The sequence below is a fragment of the Zalophus californianus genome, chromosome 8 (genome assembly GCF_009762305.2).
Source record: "Zalophus californianus isolate mZalCal1 chromosome 8, mZalCal1.pri.v2, whole genome shotgun sequence".
NCBI lineage: Eukaryota > Metazoa > Chordata > Mammalia > Carnivora > Otariidae > Zalophus > Zalophus californianus.
The window spans coordinates 31681002-31698613 of NC_045602.1; the positions used below are offsets into that span (position 1 = coordinate 31681002).

Below are 17612 nucleotides of genomic sequence, written 5' to 3' on the forward strand. Positions count from 1 at the left end.
CCCCCCTTAGCACTTCCATTGAATGAGAGAATAAAGCAATACAACCAATTTATTAGTCATTTTCCAGAATAAAAATATTCTAATTAGTATCATCTACTTCAAGGAGTATTGCCCATGAAGGTTATACCCCAATGTGATGAAAAACTAGAGCTGTCCATCAATTCTGACACTGCTCAAATTAAATTTAAAATGTTTTCTCTTGACCTGAATTCAGGAACTGGAAAATACAATTTTGAGTGTCTCCAATGGTGACAAATGTACTCCTTTGTGAATGAATTCCTGTGAATCCACTATCTCATTGTGCCAAAATATTTTGCAAAGAAAATAAAAAGTATTAGGAAGTTACTAATACTTATTTTCAACTCAAAATAGCTTTTTATGTTGAGGAGCGAGGGCTTTTTTTTATTATTCCTATAAATTCCATATCTGTTTAAGCATCAACAGATTACACATATGCTTCCTATAATACATATGTCAAGACACATGAGGACATTCAAGTTCTAGTATATATGCTTAAAAATTAGTCTCAATACTTAAAATTATATCATATATCACTCACACAGGGGCTTTAGAGATTAGGCAGACAAATTCACTAATTGTACAGAAAAGGAAAACAAAGAACTAGACTTCTGTTTGCAGGGAGAACTGGGCTAGGTGTTCTTATTAATTTTGTGTTTTTCCTCTACAGCAGTGCTTCTCAAACTTTTAACATACATATGAATCATCTGGGGATCTTGTAAAAATGCATATTCTGATTCAATAAATCTGGAGGGAAGCCTGAAACTGCACATTTCTAACTCCAAAATGATTCCAACACTGTTAGTCTCAGAACCTAATGGAGAACCAAGGATCACCATATTTTACAGGTGTTTAGTATGTAAACTAACTTTATTTTGTAGTTTCTTCTGATGTAAAGTTTTTACAGAAGGAAAAAAGTTTTCAAGCTAAACTATAATCCTGTATTCTTCCTGAGAGACTGCTAATACTCTAACCACTCCAGCCTAGCCACTGAGGACTCTGGAAAAAGCGAAAAAAGGCAGTAAACACAGACATCCCTACTTTAAAAATGTAAGTGTAGAAAATGTTTTAATATGGTGACATGATATATAGATGGAGTTGAAAATTATTGGTCTATTGGTCTGCAGTCATCAGCGGCCACCTGAGTGAGCTTTCTAACAGTGCTGGGCTTCCCTCACAGCTCCCCCCAGACAGATGCAGCCCAGAAGAATACTGACAGACACAACCTTGGACTTCCATAACCTGTTTTTTTGTGTCTTTTTTAAAGAGAAGCAGAATCAGGAACTTCAAGAAAATTTTTAACTATTTGCTCCTATAAAACAGTGTTATTAAAAACTCATAAGGTTAAACTTCTCTCACATAAAACGGAAACTACAATGCAAACTGCAAAAATAAAAACTTCAAAGATTCCAGAAGACATACTAACAATGTCAGATATCAGGTACTTTCCTACATTAGCTTTGCCCCCTTTGCTAATCATTTTGCTAAAAAATGCTTTTAAAGAGTATCTAATGTAATTCATCTCCTTCCTTCATTACTGTCAAATCAAGAGATACACAAAAGTTGTTTTCTTGGAACATTCACATATTATTTTCCACTTGAAAACTACTGTTTCCAGTAGTTTCCAGCACTGATGTCACAGAATTTTTGCTGTTCCCATTTAAAGAACACTGAGGCATAAAAATGTTATGAATTTACCTTAATAGATTTAAAAAAATGTAAAATAGATTACAAATGTATAAGCACAAGGTATTTCCCCAAAGCTTATCACCAAATATTAAGCAGTTCTTAAAGCATATACTTAAATATAAGTGTACTTTGAGGGAAAAAATTTTCAACTAAAGTTAATTTAAATTAGTTTAAATGAGGATGCAGTTTATGAAGTCAATTTTGTTAGCTAGTTAAGAGATGCTGGAATAATGGCTCAAGGGACTCTTAGCAACAACACAGAAATTCAGAAAAATTCTACTTAGGTTCAGCAACAAAGGTTTTTCTCGATTTTCTTCTAAAGTTAAGTCTTGTGGAAAATCTCACCCAAGTTACCCCAGGGGTCTTGCATCTGCTCTTAAGTACTTTTTTTGAGGGGGGGTGAGGAAGATATACTTTTGTTCTGTGGTCCCAGTTTTTGAAGAATCAGAGTACACAATACTGAAAAAATTTGGGGGGAAGTTATTTATATGCTACAAGAATTCTTACACTTGCACACAGGGGAAAAAAAAAGGTTCCTTGTCCACTGAAGTACTATTTGAAACTGCAAAAAAAAAAAGTCGAAACAATCTAAATATTCATGGATAAATAAACCATGAAATAGAAAGCCAAAATTAATGAATAAGATATAAGTGTGTATACATGGATAAACTTCAAAACCAATGTCAAATAAAAAAACAAATCAAATCACAAGTACATGCTCTGGGCCACTTACTAAAAATTTTTAAATACAGCACAATACTGTATGTCATTTATTTTAAAAATACATGTAAGGGGGCACCTGGATGGCTCAGTTGGTTAAGCATCCAACTCTTGATCTCAGCTCAGGTCTTGATCTCAGGGCTGTGAGTTCAAGCCCCACGCTGGGGCTCCACACTGGGTGTGGAGCCTACTTAAAGAAAAGGATACATATATTTTATAAGACTATCAAAAAACCAGGAAACACAAATGCCAACTTCAAGTGTGTGTGTGTGTGTGTGTGTGTGTGTGTGTGTGTGTGTGTGTGTGTGTGTGTGTGTGTGTGTGTGTTATGTGTAGGGAGGGAAGAAAGGAAGAAAAAGATTTTGGGAGAACCCTTCAACTTGAAACACAAATGCCAACTTCAAGTGTGTGTGTGTGTGTGTGTGTGTGTGTGTGTGTGTGTGTGTGTGTGTGTGTGTGTGTGTGTGTGTGTGTGTGTGTGTGTGTTATGTGTAGGGAGGGAAGAAAGGAAGAAAAAGATTTTGGGAGAACCCTTCAACTTGTACAGTGACATTGTTTCTCTTTAAAAATGATTCAAAACAATTAGGGCAAATACTATGCATTAGATCTAGGCAATGGGCACTTGGACATCTATAATATTTTTCTATCATTTTTATAAGTTTGAAGTATGTTACAATCATTTTTAATGAAAACTTTTAAATTACTTCAGAATTTACTTCCACAGAAAAAGTAACTTCTATTTATTGAATGACTCTGACTTTAGGATAGGCACTGTGACAGGAACCCTCTCAACAACCCTGAAACTTAGCAATTATCCCCATTTCAGAGAGAAGAAATACGGACAAAATTTTTTAAAAAGAAAATGGAGTATATGCATCAAGATTTCTATCTGGGTTTTTATATTAAGTCCATGCTGTTTCCTCTATACCAAACTTTCAATGTTACAGGGTAATTCTTACAAAAATCACTGTTCCCCAGTGGTATAGCCATAGGAAAGGAGACACAAATCAGTTCATATTTTTGAAAAGATGTTTATCACTTAAAACAAATCCCTGATATCAGTTCATCTATTCTTACAAGTAAAAAATGACATGTACAGTTATGTATGGGCTTAACGAATTTAATTTTGTTTAGTTGGGAGAGGTGAACTGATAAACAACTAATATTTGAGATTTTTTATTTTTTTTTTAAAGATTTTATTTATTTATTTGAGAGAGAGAGAATGAGAGATAGAGAGCACGAGAGGGAAGAGGGTCAGAGGGAGAAGCAGACTCCCTGCTGAGCAGGGAACCCAATGCGGGACTCCATCCCGGGACTCCAGGATCATGACCTGAGCCGAAGGCAGTCGCTTAACCAACTGAGCCACCCAGGCGCCCTAATATTTGAGATTTTTAGATCCTTAAAGTCCTGGATTAAACTGGAGTTCTGGACAAAAAAATTGAGTAATCAAAATAATCAAAACTACAGATACGTAAGTCTTCCCTGACAGATCAACAGGAAAAAAAAAATGTTTGCTATAGCACAGTCAGTCCATATGTAATTTAATTTAATTATGGATCTGAGTTATACTGACAATATTTAATCAGCCAAAACCATACCATAAAACAGTGAGTCCCATGTACACTAAAGCTTAAGAACCAGCAGGATGGTTTGTTTGGAATACAGACTCTTGACTTCTCAACTCCAGAGTTGATTCAGCTGATCAGGAGTGGAGTCCAGAAATCTACATTTGTAACAAGCACCCCACTAACAACCACCAAGGCCATTCCGATGCAAGGGGGTTAAAGGACTAAAAGTGGGAGTGCATAAGTCTTTATTCCTTCAACAAACATTCACTGAACACCTACAACATGGTTCTAAGAATTGCAAGATTCACTAGTGAACAAATTAAAAAAAAAAAATCCTACCCTTAGGAGTTTATTACATCCTAAAGATGAGGAAACAGAAAACAAATATATGACATAGGCTAGTATTAAGTACTACAAAGAAAAATAAAGCCGGTTAAAGGAAATGAAAACAGGGGTTTGCTATTTCATAAAAGAATGATCAGGCAAAGCTTCTCTAATAAGGAAACATTTGAGCAGAGAACTGAAAAAAGTGGTTATCTGGGAGAAGGGGTGAAAACATTATTAATAACTTTCTCACTCCTCGAAATAATTTAATGCATGAAATAATTTTAGGCGTACCATCTACTATAGAAGAGGGGAAAACAGCGTCTCTTCTGGGTTAATAACTACATAATACATCTCTTTAATCCTCAAAATCATTTTGTTGGGTAAACTATGAGTTTCCCTGTTTATATATAAAGGAGGACAATGAGGTTCAGATTAAGCAATTTGCAAGGACATACATTTCCTAAGTAATCAAATCTGTATGCACACTCAGGTCCTAGTCAAATCCATCATCTTCCAACTATGCCAAATGAGCATGTTTGTTGAATAAACTCAGAGCTGAATTGTTACGTGCTCAAGATTTCTAGAAGGCTGGAAAGAAGTACCAAAACCACAATTTGTTTAAAAAAATAAAGAGGGGTTTATTTCTCATCTTTAAAACAAATCTTGGCATACGGCTATTTTTCCCTCTTTCCAAAAATTTCTTTGTCAAAATTTATTTATGCAGTCAGCAAAGCGTTTATACCATCCCCCAACAGGTGGGAAACAATCTTTTTTCTCTTCATAAGCTTTCTAGAAGGGCAAATTTTAAATTGCAGGCATTTAAAATGAGATACAATAAAATTATATTTGCCCATCTTTGATAAGATATGCATATATAATTTACATGTAAATAAATGTGTAATTGTTTCATACAGTACACCTATACAATGTGTCGTGAATAACTGAGGAAGGGCCCCCACCCCACCTACTTCAAGCTAGTAGTAATTAGAGAGCAAGGCATTATAGGGGATACCAGAGAAATACAATTTGCTGATGATAATGGTTCTTACTCTCAAGGCTTCAACACAAACAAGTATAAGAGAACAGTAAAGAAAGTGCTATGTTATATTATTTAGCTAGTGTTATCAATGAAGACATCCTGGAGAAGGTTGCATCTCTGAGCCCTGAAAATCAGATTAAGGCTAACCTTAAAAGTTTAGGCTAAGAATACTGGGCATTATCCTGAGAGCCAAGGAAAATTTTGAGGCAGAGGAGTGACAGGATCAAAGCTGTGCTACAGAGATAAACCAAAAGTGATGAGTAAGAAGTATAATGAGAATCTAAAAACAGGGAAATCAGTTATTAAGTAACTAGGAGAGCCTAGGTATAAGGTGAGAAGCCCAAAGTCAGAACGTGACAGTAAAAATGGAAAGCACTGCATGTGAGAGCTAGCCAGTTCTTCAACATCCTTCTTTGAACTAGGCAACAGAAAACGCTAAATCATTCCATATTTCTACAAGGAACATATACTTTTCTTATAAGCCTTTATGAAACAAAAACGCACTAAATTTCCATTTCCAAAAGTAATTTTGGCAGTTACTCTAATTTTTTCTGACACAGAGATCAGGAATCCATCAAACCCAGAGTAGGTTTCCTTGAATCAGGCAAACCATTGAATCATTCCCTTTTGGCCCCAAAATTAACTCAGTAGTGAGTTAAAGATATTAAATCCATAGAAAAAGCTGCTGAAATTTGGGATAACCAGTGAGCAAAGGAGTCATTAATACACACACAGACCCAAGCTTAAATTTAGAAAAGGTTTTTATGACAAATCTCAAATAGGTATCTGCCAAGACTCTGGAAATAAGTTGCTACATTCCATTTTGCCACAACTCTCTACCTCAGATGGCTCATTATAGCAGCACTTTATTTCTTAAAAAAAAGAAAAGAAAGAAAATTATTTATTTGAGAGCGTGTGCACACCCCCACCCCCGCAGGGAGAGAGGGACAAGCAGATTGCCCACTGAGCGTGGAGCCTGACAACACGGGGCTCGATCCCAGGACCCTGATATCATGACATGAGCTGAAGTCAGATGCCTAACCAACTGAGCCACCCAGATACCCCTACAGCAACATTAAAAAAAACAACAACAACAAAACAAAGAGAGGTATACACTCAAATCCCAAACTCGGCTCAATACAGGCAAACTTCCTACTAAGAGAACAGCTGTAAGAAGAAGGAACAGTGCAAAACAAACAAACATCCTTCCAAGTAGATATATGTGACTAATGTGAAAAACAAAAGGGATAAAAAAGTCAGAGGTTCTCACTATACTCTCTTTTTATCCTTTCTCTAGTTTGGCAACTTTTAGAGTACACATCAGGATTCCTTGTGGTAGATAAATGCAGATGCTCAAAAAACAGGGGTGGGGAAACACATCTCCATAGTTTTTAAGAAGTCACATTTACGGGTATTCTGACAGTTTTTCCAGGAATCATCCAGTTATTTAAATCAATTCTTTGCTTGACTTGGCTACAAAAACTGCCCATATTCTCTTTTTATTACACACGCTCTACCACCATTTGATCCTTCAGTTACCTCTATCTCATTGCTTTTAAATACTTTTTAAACAAATTCTTAGAAAGGAGAGACAAGTGCTTAAACTATTTTGAAGAAACCTTACCAAACACTGCCTTTTTATCTTGAAACAAGTGGTATAGCCTACACTCTCCTCCTAAGACCCAACCATTCTTCAAGGCCTGACAAAGCCCACCCTCCTCCATTAAGTCTTCCTCAGTAACACTAGCACACAGTAATTCCTACTTCTGAAACTATAAACTTAATGATACACTTTACTGACAAATATGCGTAAGGTCTATCTGATCTCCCAACTACATGAAAATTTAGAACAGGGATCTGTTCTACACTTTTCTACACAGGTACTCATTACAAGCAACTGAGAAGCCCTTTCCTAAGGTAGGTGCTCAATATGTCAACTGATAACATCAAGGGAAAAAAGCTAGTTCTTTGTCTAAAAATGATCTTTTATCAGCCTGCCCTCCTCCACCTCTTTACTCGCAAAGAAAACTAACTTCTTTACCCTGAAGGGGTGGTAACTTTGTACACTCAATACAAGCCAAGTGCTTTTAAGACATTACCTTTTAATCTTAAACTTCCAAAGTAGGTTTTTTTCTTAGTTAAGGAAGCTGAAGCTTGGTGGTGTTGACAATCCAAACCAAGCACCTAAGCTAGAAGCTTCTATCACACTACGGGGCACCAAAGCAGATACCCATACCCTGCCATTAAAGAGTCAGGAATAAAAACTTTTTCAGGAAGAATTCAAAACAGTTAAAAACAAAACAAAACAAAACAAAACCCTATGGCAGCATACCTAAAAATTCAGAAGAGACTAGCACCAATAAGTTGAAAAGTTACCAATTTAAGAAAAACACTCATACGCAACATTTTTAAATGTTTTTTCCCAAAAACACAATAGTCCCCCCAAAATCCCACAAAATTAAAAAGCAAATATGAAAAAGAATTCCTTATGTACAAAAGGACTCTTACAAAGTAAGAAAAACAGAGATGGTCCAAGAATATGAAAATGCAATTAATAAAAAGAATTCACATTCAGTTACCATATTAAAATTTAAACATCAACTATAATGAAAGAAATACAACAGTAAGATCCTTTACCTATGTGTTGGCATTCATTTTTAAAGAACACCCACTTGTGAACAAAAGTATTCGCAAACAAGTACAAACCTAACCCAAACGAACACAGAATAAATCAGAACTTTCTGAATGGATTTGCAGATGTGTCTTCAATATTGAAAAGTATAGGTGGTTCAACCCAGAAATATACTTTTAAGGCCTTATCCTAGAGGTCAAGATTTATCTACAGAGATGTTTAGCCAGCATTATTCACAAGAAATAACCCCATATCTAGAAGGATTAGTTTAGTACTACAATGCCATTTTAAAAAATCATGTTGTAGACATTATTTAATCACACAGGGAAATATAATATGAATGAAAGTTACAAAATTACAGAAAGATCCCAATTTAGAAAAAATTAAATTATGCATTAAAAAAGGGTATATACTAAAAGATGTATACCAGAACGCTAACAGTGCTTACCACTAGTTGATATGATTTTTACTTTCTTTTTTATTTGTATTTTCCAAAGTGTCTACAAAGATTTACTGCTTTTGAAATTTAAAAAAGAAAAATTAAAACTTTTACGAGGTATAAATTACCCATGACTTATATTAGATTAAGAGCCATGATCACAAGCTCTAATCAATCACAAGTTTAGTTGTAATTTATTTTTTTAAAAGGCTTTATTTATTTATTTGAGAGAGAGAGGAGAGATAGAGAGCATGAGAGGGAAGAGGGTCAGAGGGAGAAGCAGACTCCCTGCTGAGCAGGGAGCCTGATGTGGGACTCGATCCCGGGACTCCAGGATCATGACCTGAGCCGAAGGCAGTCACTTAACCAACTGAGCCACCCAGGCGCCCATGTTTAGATGTAATTTAAAGGCAGTAAATTTCTATCTTAATATCTAATTCTAAGACTTTTGGCATCAATAACATTGTTCAACCTTTCCGAGAACTTCTAGCCTACACTTCAGAATTTGCTAAACAATACCCAAGGCCACTGCCATTCTCCTGCAATAAAAAGCCTCTGAACTCTAAACAAAAACTCCACAGATCATATTGTAGTATCTATTTTAAAATTAAAGTGCTGGGGCGCCTGGGTGGCTCAGTCATTAAGTGTCTGCCTTGGGCTCAGGTCATGGTCCCAGCGTCCTGGGAGCCCCGCATCAGGCTCCCTGCTCAGCCAGGAGCCTGCTTCTCCCTCTCCCGCTCCCCCTACTTGTGTTCCCTCTCTCGCTATCTCTCTCTGTGTCAAATAAATAAATAAATAAATCTTGGGGAAAAAAATTAAAGTGCTGATGAAAAGAGCCATTTCTGAAGATGTGATTAATAACTACCTTCAAAAAAATCTAAGAACAAGGGTAATTCGTCAGTTTCTCTACAATTTATTTCAAAAACAACTCACCCCCCCTTTTTTTTGAAAGATTTTATTTATTTATTTGAGAGAGAGAGAATGAGAGAGAGAGAGAAAGCACATGAGATGGGGGGAGGGTCAGAGGGAGAAGCAGACTCCCTGCCGAGCAGGGAGGCCGATGCGGGACTCAATACAGGGACTCGATCCAGGGACTCCAGGATCATGACCTAAGCCGAAGGCAGTCGCTTAACCAACTGAGCCACCCAGGCGCCCTCAACCCCCCTTTCTGATAAAAGTAAACTTAATCCAAGTTTTAATATCTCATAAACCCATTCATTCAAATATGAAATGAGCTCATTTAGCATGCCAATTCCATCCCCCTTTTAAAAGAGTTTCGTTAGGGTGCCTGGCTGGCTCAGTCGTTAAGTGTCTGCCTTCGGCTCAGGTCATGATCCCGGAGTCCTGGGATCCAGTCCTGGGATCGAGTCCCTGCTCCGCGGGAGGCCTGCTTCTCCCTCTCCCACTCCCCCTGCTTGTGTTCCCTCTCTGGCTGTGTCTCTCTCTGTCAAATAAATAAATAAAATCTTTTTAAAAAAAAAAGTTTCGTTATAGAAAGGCTTTAAGGTTTCTAAAGTGCCTTCAAAGATTACCTATTTAATAAAAAAAAAAAAAAACGCTTTAAGTTTGCTAAGGCAGATATTACCTACCAGGAAGGAAAAAATGTTATTACAGAGCTAGTATTAAAATCCAAGCCTCCATTCTAATTCCATTCTGAAGATCATAGTAAGTTTATAGAATTCAAAAAGTTAAAATATATCCTAATCACTATTCATGACTCTAAATGATTACATGTAGGGGGAAAATAATTTTTAATGGGATTCACAATTTGTGGGGGAAAAAAGCTTTTAATGGGATTCACAATTTGTGTACTTTCAAGTCAATCATTCTTTAGGCATTTTTGAGCAAAACAGACCCCAGTCAGATTCTGCACATTTACTATCTGAAAAGTAAATGCACTCTACTTGAAAACTGCCATGACCTTAAGAAATTACTTCATATTGAATCCTATATTGAAAATAAACAATTTCAGAAGATTATTTTACTATGATTGATTCTCTAAAGCGCAAGTTTATTAAAATGAAGATAGGTGAAAAGTATGAATGTATATTTTTATCTTATAAAAACTGAACAGAGGTTTTTCAAGTCACGTATTTTGAAACTTAAAACTTTTTGTTCAAAATAACTACACATTATAGCAATACTACATCAACAGAATGTCTGCCACTGGGTTAAGCACTTTTTTCACATTTAATACTTGGAATATCCCTAATCATGAACACATTATCAGTATTTTACAGGTAAAGTTAAAAATTTACCTACCACCTTTGCCCAAACTAAACCTTTGTCCACACTGCAGGAAAAAAAAATTAGAAGAAAGTGATTGCAAATATACACATGTATATATAGCATAAGTAGCCAAATAGGCACATTCTTACATAAGCATTATAGTCTCTTACACAGGCAGCTTTACAATTTATAAAATATTTGGACCTATCATTCCTACTGTTGTTTGTCTCCCACAACAGTCCTATTATGGGATTACTATCTCTGCTGTGTGTGAGGGGTTTCAAGGCTCAGAGAGTTAAGTCAGCTTTTGATTCCTTTCCTCATTCTTTTCCACTGCATTATCTTACTTCTCTATAATTAAAAAAACATTGCCCCTGGGCGCCTGGGTGGCTCAGTTGGTTAAGCGACTGCCTTGGGCTCAGGTCTTGATCCTGGAGTCCCGGCATCGAGTCCCGCATCGGGCCCCTGCTCAGCATCTCCCTCTAACCCTCCCCCCTCTCAGGTATTCTCTCATTCTCTCTCTCTCAAAATAAATAAATAAATCTTAAAAAAAAAAAACATTGCCCCCACAATCAGAGTCTTATGCAATAAAAAGAGGAAATGTACTAAAGACCCTTGATAAGCATCCTTCATAAATTACATAGCTCACAAGTTATTAGTTACTGGTTATTTTGACTCTAGTCATAGAAATATAATTTGTATGAATAATTTTCATTAAGCTGGTACATTACCAAGGAATCCCCAGATCCTACTTGTACTGGCCAGAAAACTAAACCCCAAATCAGTCAAAAGTGCATACTATCTCCTTGGGAAAACAAAGTACATATACGTTAGTCTTTCATGACTTAACAGTTGCTTCTAATAGATATCACCTGCCCATAAAACCAACCACCTACAGCTATCTGTCCCACAGTAGATAGGGTGGTTACTTAAGTACACATTTTACAAAAATCTACCTAAGTTTAGCAAATATGTGTACACCTAAACACATGGCCATATGATTACCAATAACTTGAAAAATGATTTGTAAAATAGTTATCTTGGCTTTGCACTTATTTCATACTTCTTAATGTCCTTAACAAGCAAAACTGTACTACTTCATGAATTCTACTTCTTTCTACATCTACCTTCTCCCTTACTTTAAAATTTCCCACTCCACTTAGTGACTTGCTCTATCTTTACTTATTAACCGCCCCAATTTCTCATTAGTATGACTTCAGACATCATTCATTCAACAGTTTTACCGAGACATTTCTAATTGTGTATGTGATAATTTTCAATGAAGAAAGGCTCCTACTCTCCTCCAAGTCCATAGCTCTGAGTGCCTCTGAGTAGTTTGACTGTAGACAAGTTAAAATCACTCCCTCCAATGGGATTCCCTTAAGGGCAGATTTTAAGGGGGGCAAAAAAAAAAAAAGCAAGATGTTTAAAGCGCTTCATAAAATATCAAGGATTATGCTATTGCCATCATTATTTTCAGGATAGTGGGGGTTTTTTGGCTATTCATTTTTAAAGCTATAGAAAAAGCACTCAACCATTGTTTCTATAGGAGGGGTGGTGAGTGATGAAGGAAAGAATGTTAGGGTTTGAAGCCATATGGCCAAGAAAGAATTCTTGAGACATCTTTGGTGCAAAAAGGTGATTTTATTAAAGCACAGGGTCAGGACCCGTGGGCAGAAAGAGCTGCACTGGGGTCAGGAGGAGTAGCCCATTACATACGTTCAAGTTGGGAGGGGGTTAGAGATAGCCTAAGTCTCTAAGGAATTTTGGAAGCAAGGTTTCCAGGACCCTGAGGGGGCTAGCTATTGTTAGGAAAAGATCATTTATTACTGTCTAATAAAACCTGAGTCATGAGACCCTTCAGATGTATATTGGTGGTCCATATGCTTGGGGGATGATTGTCAACAAGTATCTTGGGGGTTTAGAGATAAAGGAAATTTCTAAAGGAATTTTTACATGTTAAAGTGGACTTACAGGATCCTGAGGGTCAGGCTAAGATTGCCTTTTGCCCTTAGCAAAGTATTAACATTGAGGCAGTTGAGTCCCTAGAGGAATATCACTCTGCCTGTTTCAAGGACTTGTCAACGAGCTGTAGGTAGTAAGGAAATTTAATTTCTCTTCTTTCGCTGTTTCCCACATCAGTCAGGAACAGTAAAGGAGAGAAAGAAACTTACATGAGTAATGAATTCACTGGGGGATAGTTCAGTGACTCAATATTCACCTACATCTATCGTCCTTAAGTTAAATAATGCCCCAAAAAGTAACACACCTGGATTTTAAAACACTAAAATGGTCATACAATCAGAATACCATTATACTTTAAAAAAAAAAAGTTATTTCCCTGCAGCCACCCCAGAAAAAAAAACCTCCCTCTATAAAGCAGTAAATCACCATTACAAAAAAGTTTTAACTTCCAATCCCATTCCTTACATTTGTCTCTTAACCGTGAGAGCCTGCCAAGAGGCTCTGCTTACAATTGTGTGTCAAATAGGTCTTCCAATAGAGCATAAACAAATTTTTAAAATGCAACCACGAACTAAACGGACCACTTTATGTATTCAGAGAGGAGCCACTCATCACCACAAAGGAAATACCAGTGTAAAAATCAGCAATTCAGAGGTTGCAGTATTTAGTATAGCTCATGATGAACCTTGTGCAACCACTACCAACAGAGTGTGTTGTCATGCATCAAGAAAACCAATACAATTTTATTCTCTAATGAGTATCAATAAAAGAAGTGATGGAAACCACAAAAAAAAAATGCATCTTGCTAGAGAGTCTCGAAATTGTAAAAATATGCCTTGAACTACAGCATGGAACGAGGTGACAGTCTTCCAGGTACTCTTTAACAACTGCTTAGTATCAGACAGATGGAAAAAGCACAATTCTGGAAAAGGTCTAACAATTTCAAGAAAGTTACTTTCATCTGTGAATATATATATTTTTTTAAGATTTTATTTATTTGACAGAGAGAGACACAGAGAGAGAGGGAACACAAGCGAGGGGGGGCGGGGGGAGTAGGAGAGGGAGAAGGAGGCTTCGCAGCGCGCAGGGAGCCCGATGCAGGGCTCGATCCCTGGACCCTGGGATCACGACCTGAGCTGAAGGCAGACGCTTAACGAATGAGCCACCCAGGTGCCCCTCATCTGTGAATATTTAAAAACTTTACCCTAAAGTTAAAACACACTGGCAAACTAAAATTGAATCCCAAAATAGGTGCACCCAACTTAAAGCCAGGATCTCATTTTAACTCACGGTTTATTTTCCCTGTAATAAATACCTCTTTACTGTATGATAAAGACAGCTCTTTGTTCCCCAAAAAAAGAATTTCCAAGAGATTTAATCATCCTACAAAGCCATTAAAATACAAGAGTACGTAAGTGCTTTACAAAGATCCTACATTCCTAAAGAGCGTAAGCATTTCTCTTAAGAGACACAAAGCACCTTCCTTAGACTAAACTACTAGCGTGGCACCTGACTCACCCCAACTCAAGTTTACTTATCCAGAAAGCAGAGGGAGACAAAGAGTTCCTTATACACTGTCAAAAATAGCCGAGTCCCTACTCATTCACGGCCTGTTGGCTCTGACTTTAAACACAAATCTTAAGAAGTTTTATTTGGATTTTAATGTCGTATTGAGTGACTAGAGAGCAAATGAAAAGGTTTCAGGCAGTCATCTGATAGGTATGGTTATCAAGGGAAGGGATACCTCCAAGAGTGGGGGGGAAAACACAAAAACCTGTGAGTAGCAGAATGTTTAAAAACACACAAAAACCTGTGAGTAGCAGAATGTTTAATAAATGGTGAGCCCTATATATCAACTCAAGAATCACATCTCAATGTACCACAAAATAAAAACGGTGTTCATAACCATGACTAAGTCATAAAGTTATGCTTCTCCTAGTAAGGCAAGTACATAAATCACCTTGAAAATACATCTAAAACAGCTACCTTAAAATATATATAAATAAATAAGTGCAGGAGCGAACACACAACACACACACACCCGTAGGGCCCCAAAGATCTAAATCAATCCATCGGCATTCCAAAACTAATTACTTGAGAATTCCAACCAGAAGATATCTAAGGCAAAACCTCTGGGGTGGGGGGGGGGGGGGTTCTATGTAAACAGTTCTGTCAAGTGCTTTTGTTGGCAAGCAATAAAATAAGCTTTATTTCCTGTTCTTTCTCCCGTATCAAAACTCTAGTCTGTCATCACCTCTGACATATGTTCAGCACATCCAAAGGTTACTATGAATGATGAAATATATTTCACGTAAACTCTTCTATTGAACTTAGTCTTCACGGATAACACCTTATCAAAGTGTTTTACATTTCATCTTACAAAACCTTTATCAGATTGTGGAAAGAGAGGAATCTGAAGGACACAAGTTCACATTTAGTGTAGTTTATAAACTCTTATGTATGCCATGGCCGTACTTACCTAACCGTAAGCTTTTACTATTTATAAGCCTTTGAAAAACTTTATGCCTTAAGTACCATCAAAAATCTCAATCAGGATTTCATGCGTTCAATTCACACCAGAGCGAAAGATCAAATGCTGAACTCCTAAAAATAGGGGTGTTATGAGAGGGACACACAACACTCCGCTGCCAAAGCAAACATGTCTTGGAGGGGGCAGGGGCGCTCCTTGTACACGTACAGTAGCAGCTCACATTCAACAAAACCGGGGAGCGAAGGATCAGGTGACTTCACACCGCAGACACTTCAGTCTGATGGGGCCTTACTATACCGTGAGTGACTAGTAACTGCTCACAACCCTAGTTTAACAACTAAATCTGGACTTGCATCCTAGCCACGCGCAACCCGCGCCAATGGGTTCGGGGGCCGAGGAGCCCCAGAACGCGAGCCCCGGGGCACAGCCCTGGCCTGCGGACTGCGGTTCCCTCCTGGAAGGGTGTCTGGAGAGCTTTCCGACCTGGCAGCGAGGTGTCCGCTCCCCCCGCGCGCTCCGCGTCCTCCTCCTCCGTGGGGGCCCATAAAGCTCTGGCCACCCCTACCTCCCTTTCTGACAGAGGAACAGAGAGCACAGTGCCCGCCAGGAGACAGATCGCCCTGCCGCGTCCGGAGCGCTCCTGCACCCAGCTGCGGCGCCACCGACCTCCCCGCGCCCCAGGTCTGCGGCCCCAACTCAAGGCCGCCCCCTCAGGTCGGGGCGGACGCGGCGGCAGCCACGCGGAGGCAGCCACGCGGCGGGCGGGCGGGCAGGGGGCCGGGCGCAGACGCGCTCGCCGCCCGTTCACCCGACAGCAGCAGGAGCCGCGGCCCCAGGGCCGCCCTTTCAGGCCGCGCGCCGCGGAAGCTCGGCACGCTGCGGGGGCTAGGCCCGGCGGCCGTCAGACGCGGCGGCAGGAGGAGAGCTGAACCAGCAGCGGACGACGACCCCGCCGCCCGCGGCCGGTGCCCGCGGGTACAAGCGGCCCGCGCCCTCTCCCCACCCGGGCCCTGCGGCCTCCGCTCCCCCGGCGCGTACCTAGGAAGGTCGTGGACGAGACGTGGTTAACCCCGGTGCTTGGGTCGCTGGTCCGCCGCGGGCGCCGCAGCTGCGGCGCCTGCCTCCGCGCTGCCTCGTCCCCCTCCGCCATCTTGTACCGATTTAAAATTAACTCCCCACTGACGTCAAACGCCGCCGCCGCTTTATCAACCTCCCGGGAGCCGGCGGGGCGCCCGTGGGTCCTAGCGCCGCCAGTAGCCAGCTCCTCCTTGTCCTCCCCACGCCCTCCCCCGTCCCGCCCATCGGCGCCCTCGCTCCGCCTCCGCTCTGCCAGCCTCCCTGCCCGGCTGCCCGCCTGCCCGCCCGCCCGCCAGTCGCTAGGTTTTCCCGGCCTTCCACTTCTGGAAGGGATTGGGCGGCGCCCCCACCGCTATCGCCTCGCACCGCACCGCTCTGAGCTCAGTACCACACCCCCTTAGCGCTGAGCCGGTCCGTGTAAACGCAGAAGGGATCTCCAGAGAACCAAGTCCCTCCTTCCCAGTTCAGTAACCCAATTCTTTTTACTGCTCTTCTTCATCATCGTTAACTCGTGCCCTGCACTTGAGGTTGCTTTCACACGCCTTTCTCTTTTTTATCCCCCACCTTCTCCACCACAGCTATTTTCCTCCTCCCTGTCTGCCCCCCTCCTAAGCTTTTCCTTTTGATCTTTCCTCGTCCAAGTCCCTAATGTTGCTTCCCCTCCGGAGACCATCCTATGGTTTATTTGCAATAGATCCCATCTGCTTATGAGACCCTCCGCCTATCTTCCTGTCCGTGCACACCCTTTCCTGCTCCTAGTACCTGCAGGGACAAGCCAGAAAGCACTGTCATCAGAAAATGAATTGTAGCAGGTCCTTTACTAACTATGATGAACCTTCTTGTGAGAATCCAGTGATATCCTGTAGAAAGTTCAGGTCACTTTTTAAAAATAAATACCAGCCTGTGGAAACTTCTGTGAAACACGGTCTCTTTTCTTTTGGATTTTTTACCATATCACCAAAGCATTAAAAACTCCTTTTCTTGGTAGAGATAGGTGTCCAGGTGTCCAGATTGCTGTATTGTCCAGGTCTTCTCACAAGTCTAAAAATCACGGCCTTTCATCCTGCATAATCTCTAGAAAAGCACTGGTGTCCTGGAAACTTGCACAGTGCCATTCTATCTGGGTTTTCAGTGGGCTGTCGATTTATTCATCTGTTTTCTGTCTTTATGGAAGGGGATTTGGAGCTCCTCCTGGACTTCCTACTTCCTACTCCCTGCATCCTGGTTCAGTGCCCCTAAGCTTACAGCCATGAGCCTGGCTTGATGATGGATTTCCTTTCATAATCTCCCTATGTGGCATCTATTTAATGTTGCCCACAATCTGCTTTATGCAAGGTATCATCTTGGGCATGAAAGAAGATGCAAAAATGAGTATGTTTGCAGTCAAAGAATAACCTTAGAGTTAACAGTTAACTTAG

The 17612-nt window shown here is 39.8% G+C and overlaps 1 protein-coding gene across 3 annotated transcripts in view; it reads right to left on the bottom strand.

Moving 5' to 3' along the window:
• Positions 1 to 16323, bottom strand: part of ATL2 (atlastin GTPase 2) — a 57992-nt gene extending 41669 nt beyond the window's left edge. For 2 of the 3 annotated variants that reach the window (XM_027621638.2, XM_027621637.1), the window contains exon 1: positions 16156 to 16323. In XM_027621638.2, coding sequence (XP_027477439.1) covers positions 16156 to 16267 — 112 coding nt within the window. In that variant the 5' untranslated portion in view covers positions 16268 to 16323. Of the gene's footprint in view, positions 1 to 15600; positions 15727 to 16155 lie in introns of those variants that run through there. The other variant, XM_027621639.1, reaches the window with a different exon arrangement.
• Between the last annotated feature and the right edge of the window lie 1289 nt (positions 16324 to 17612).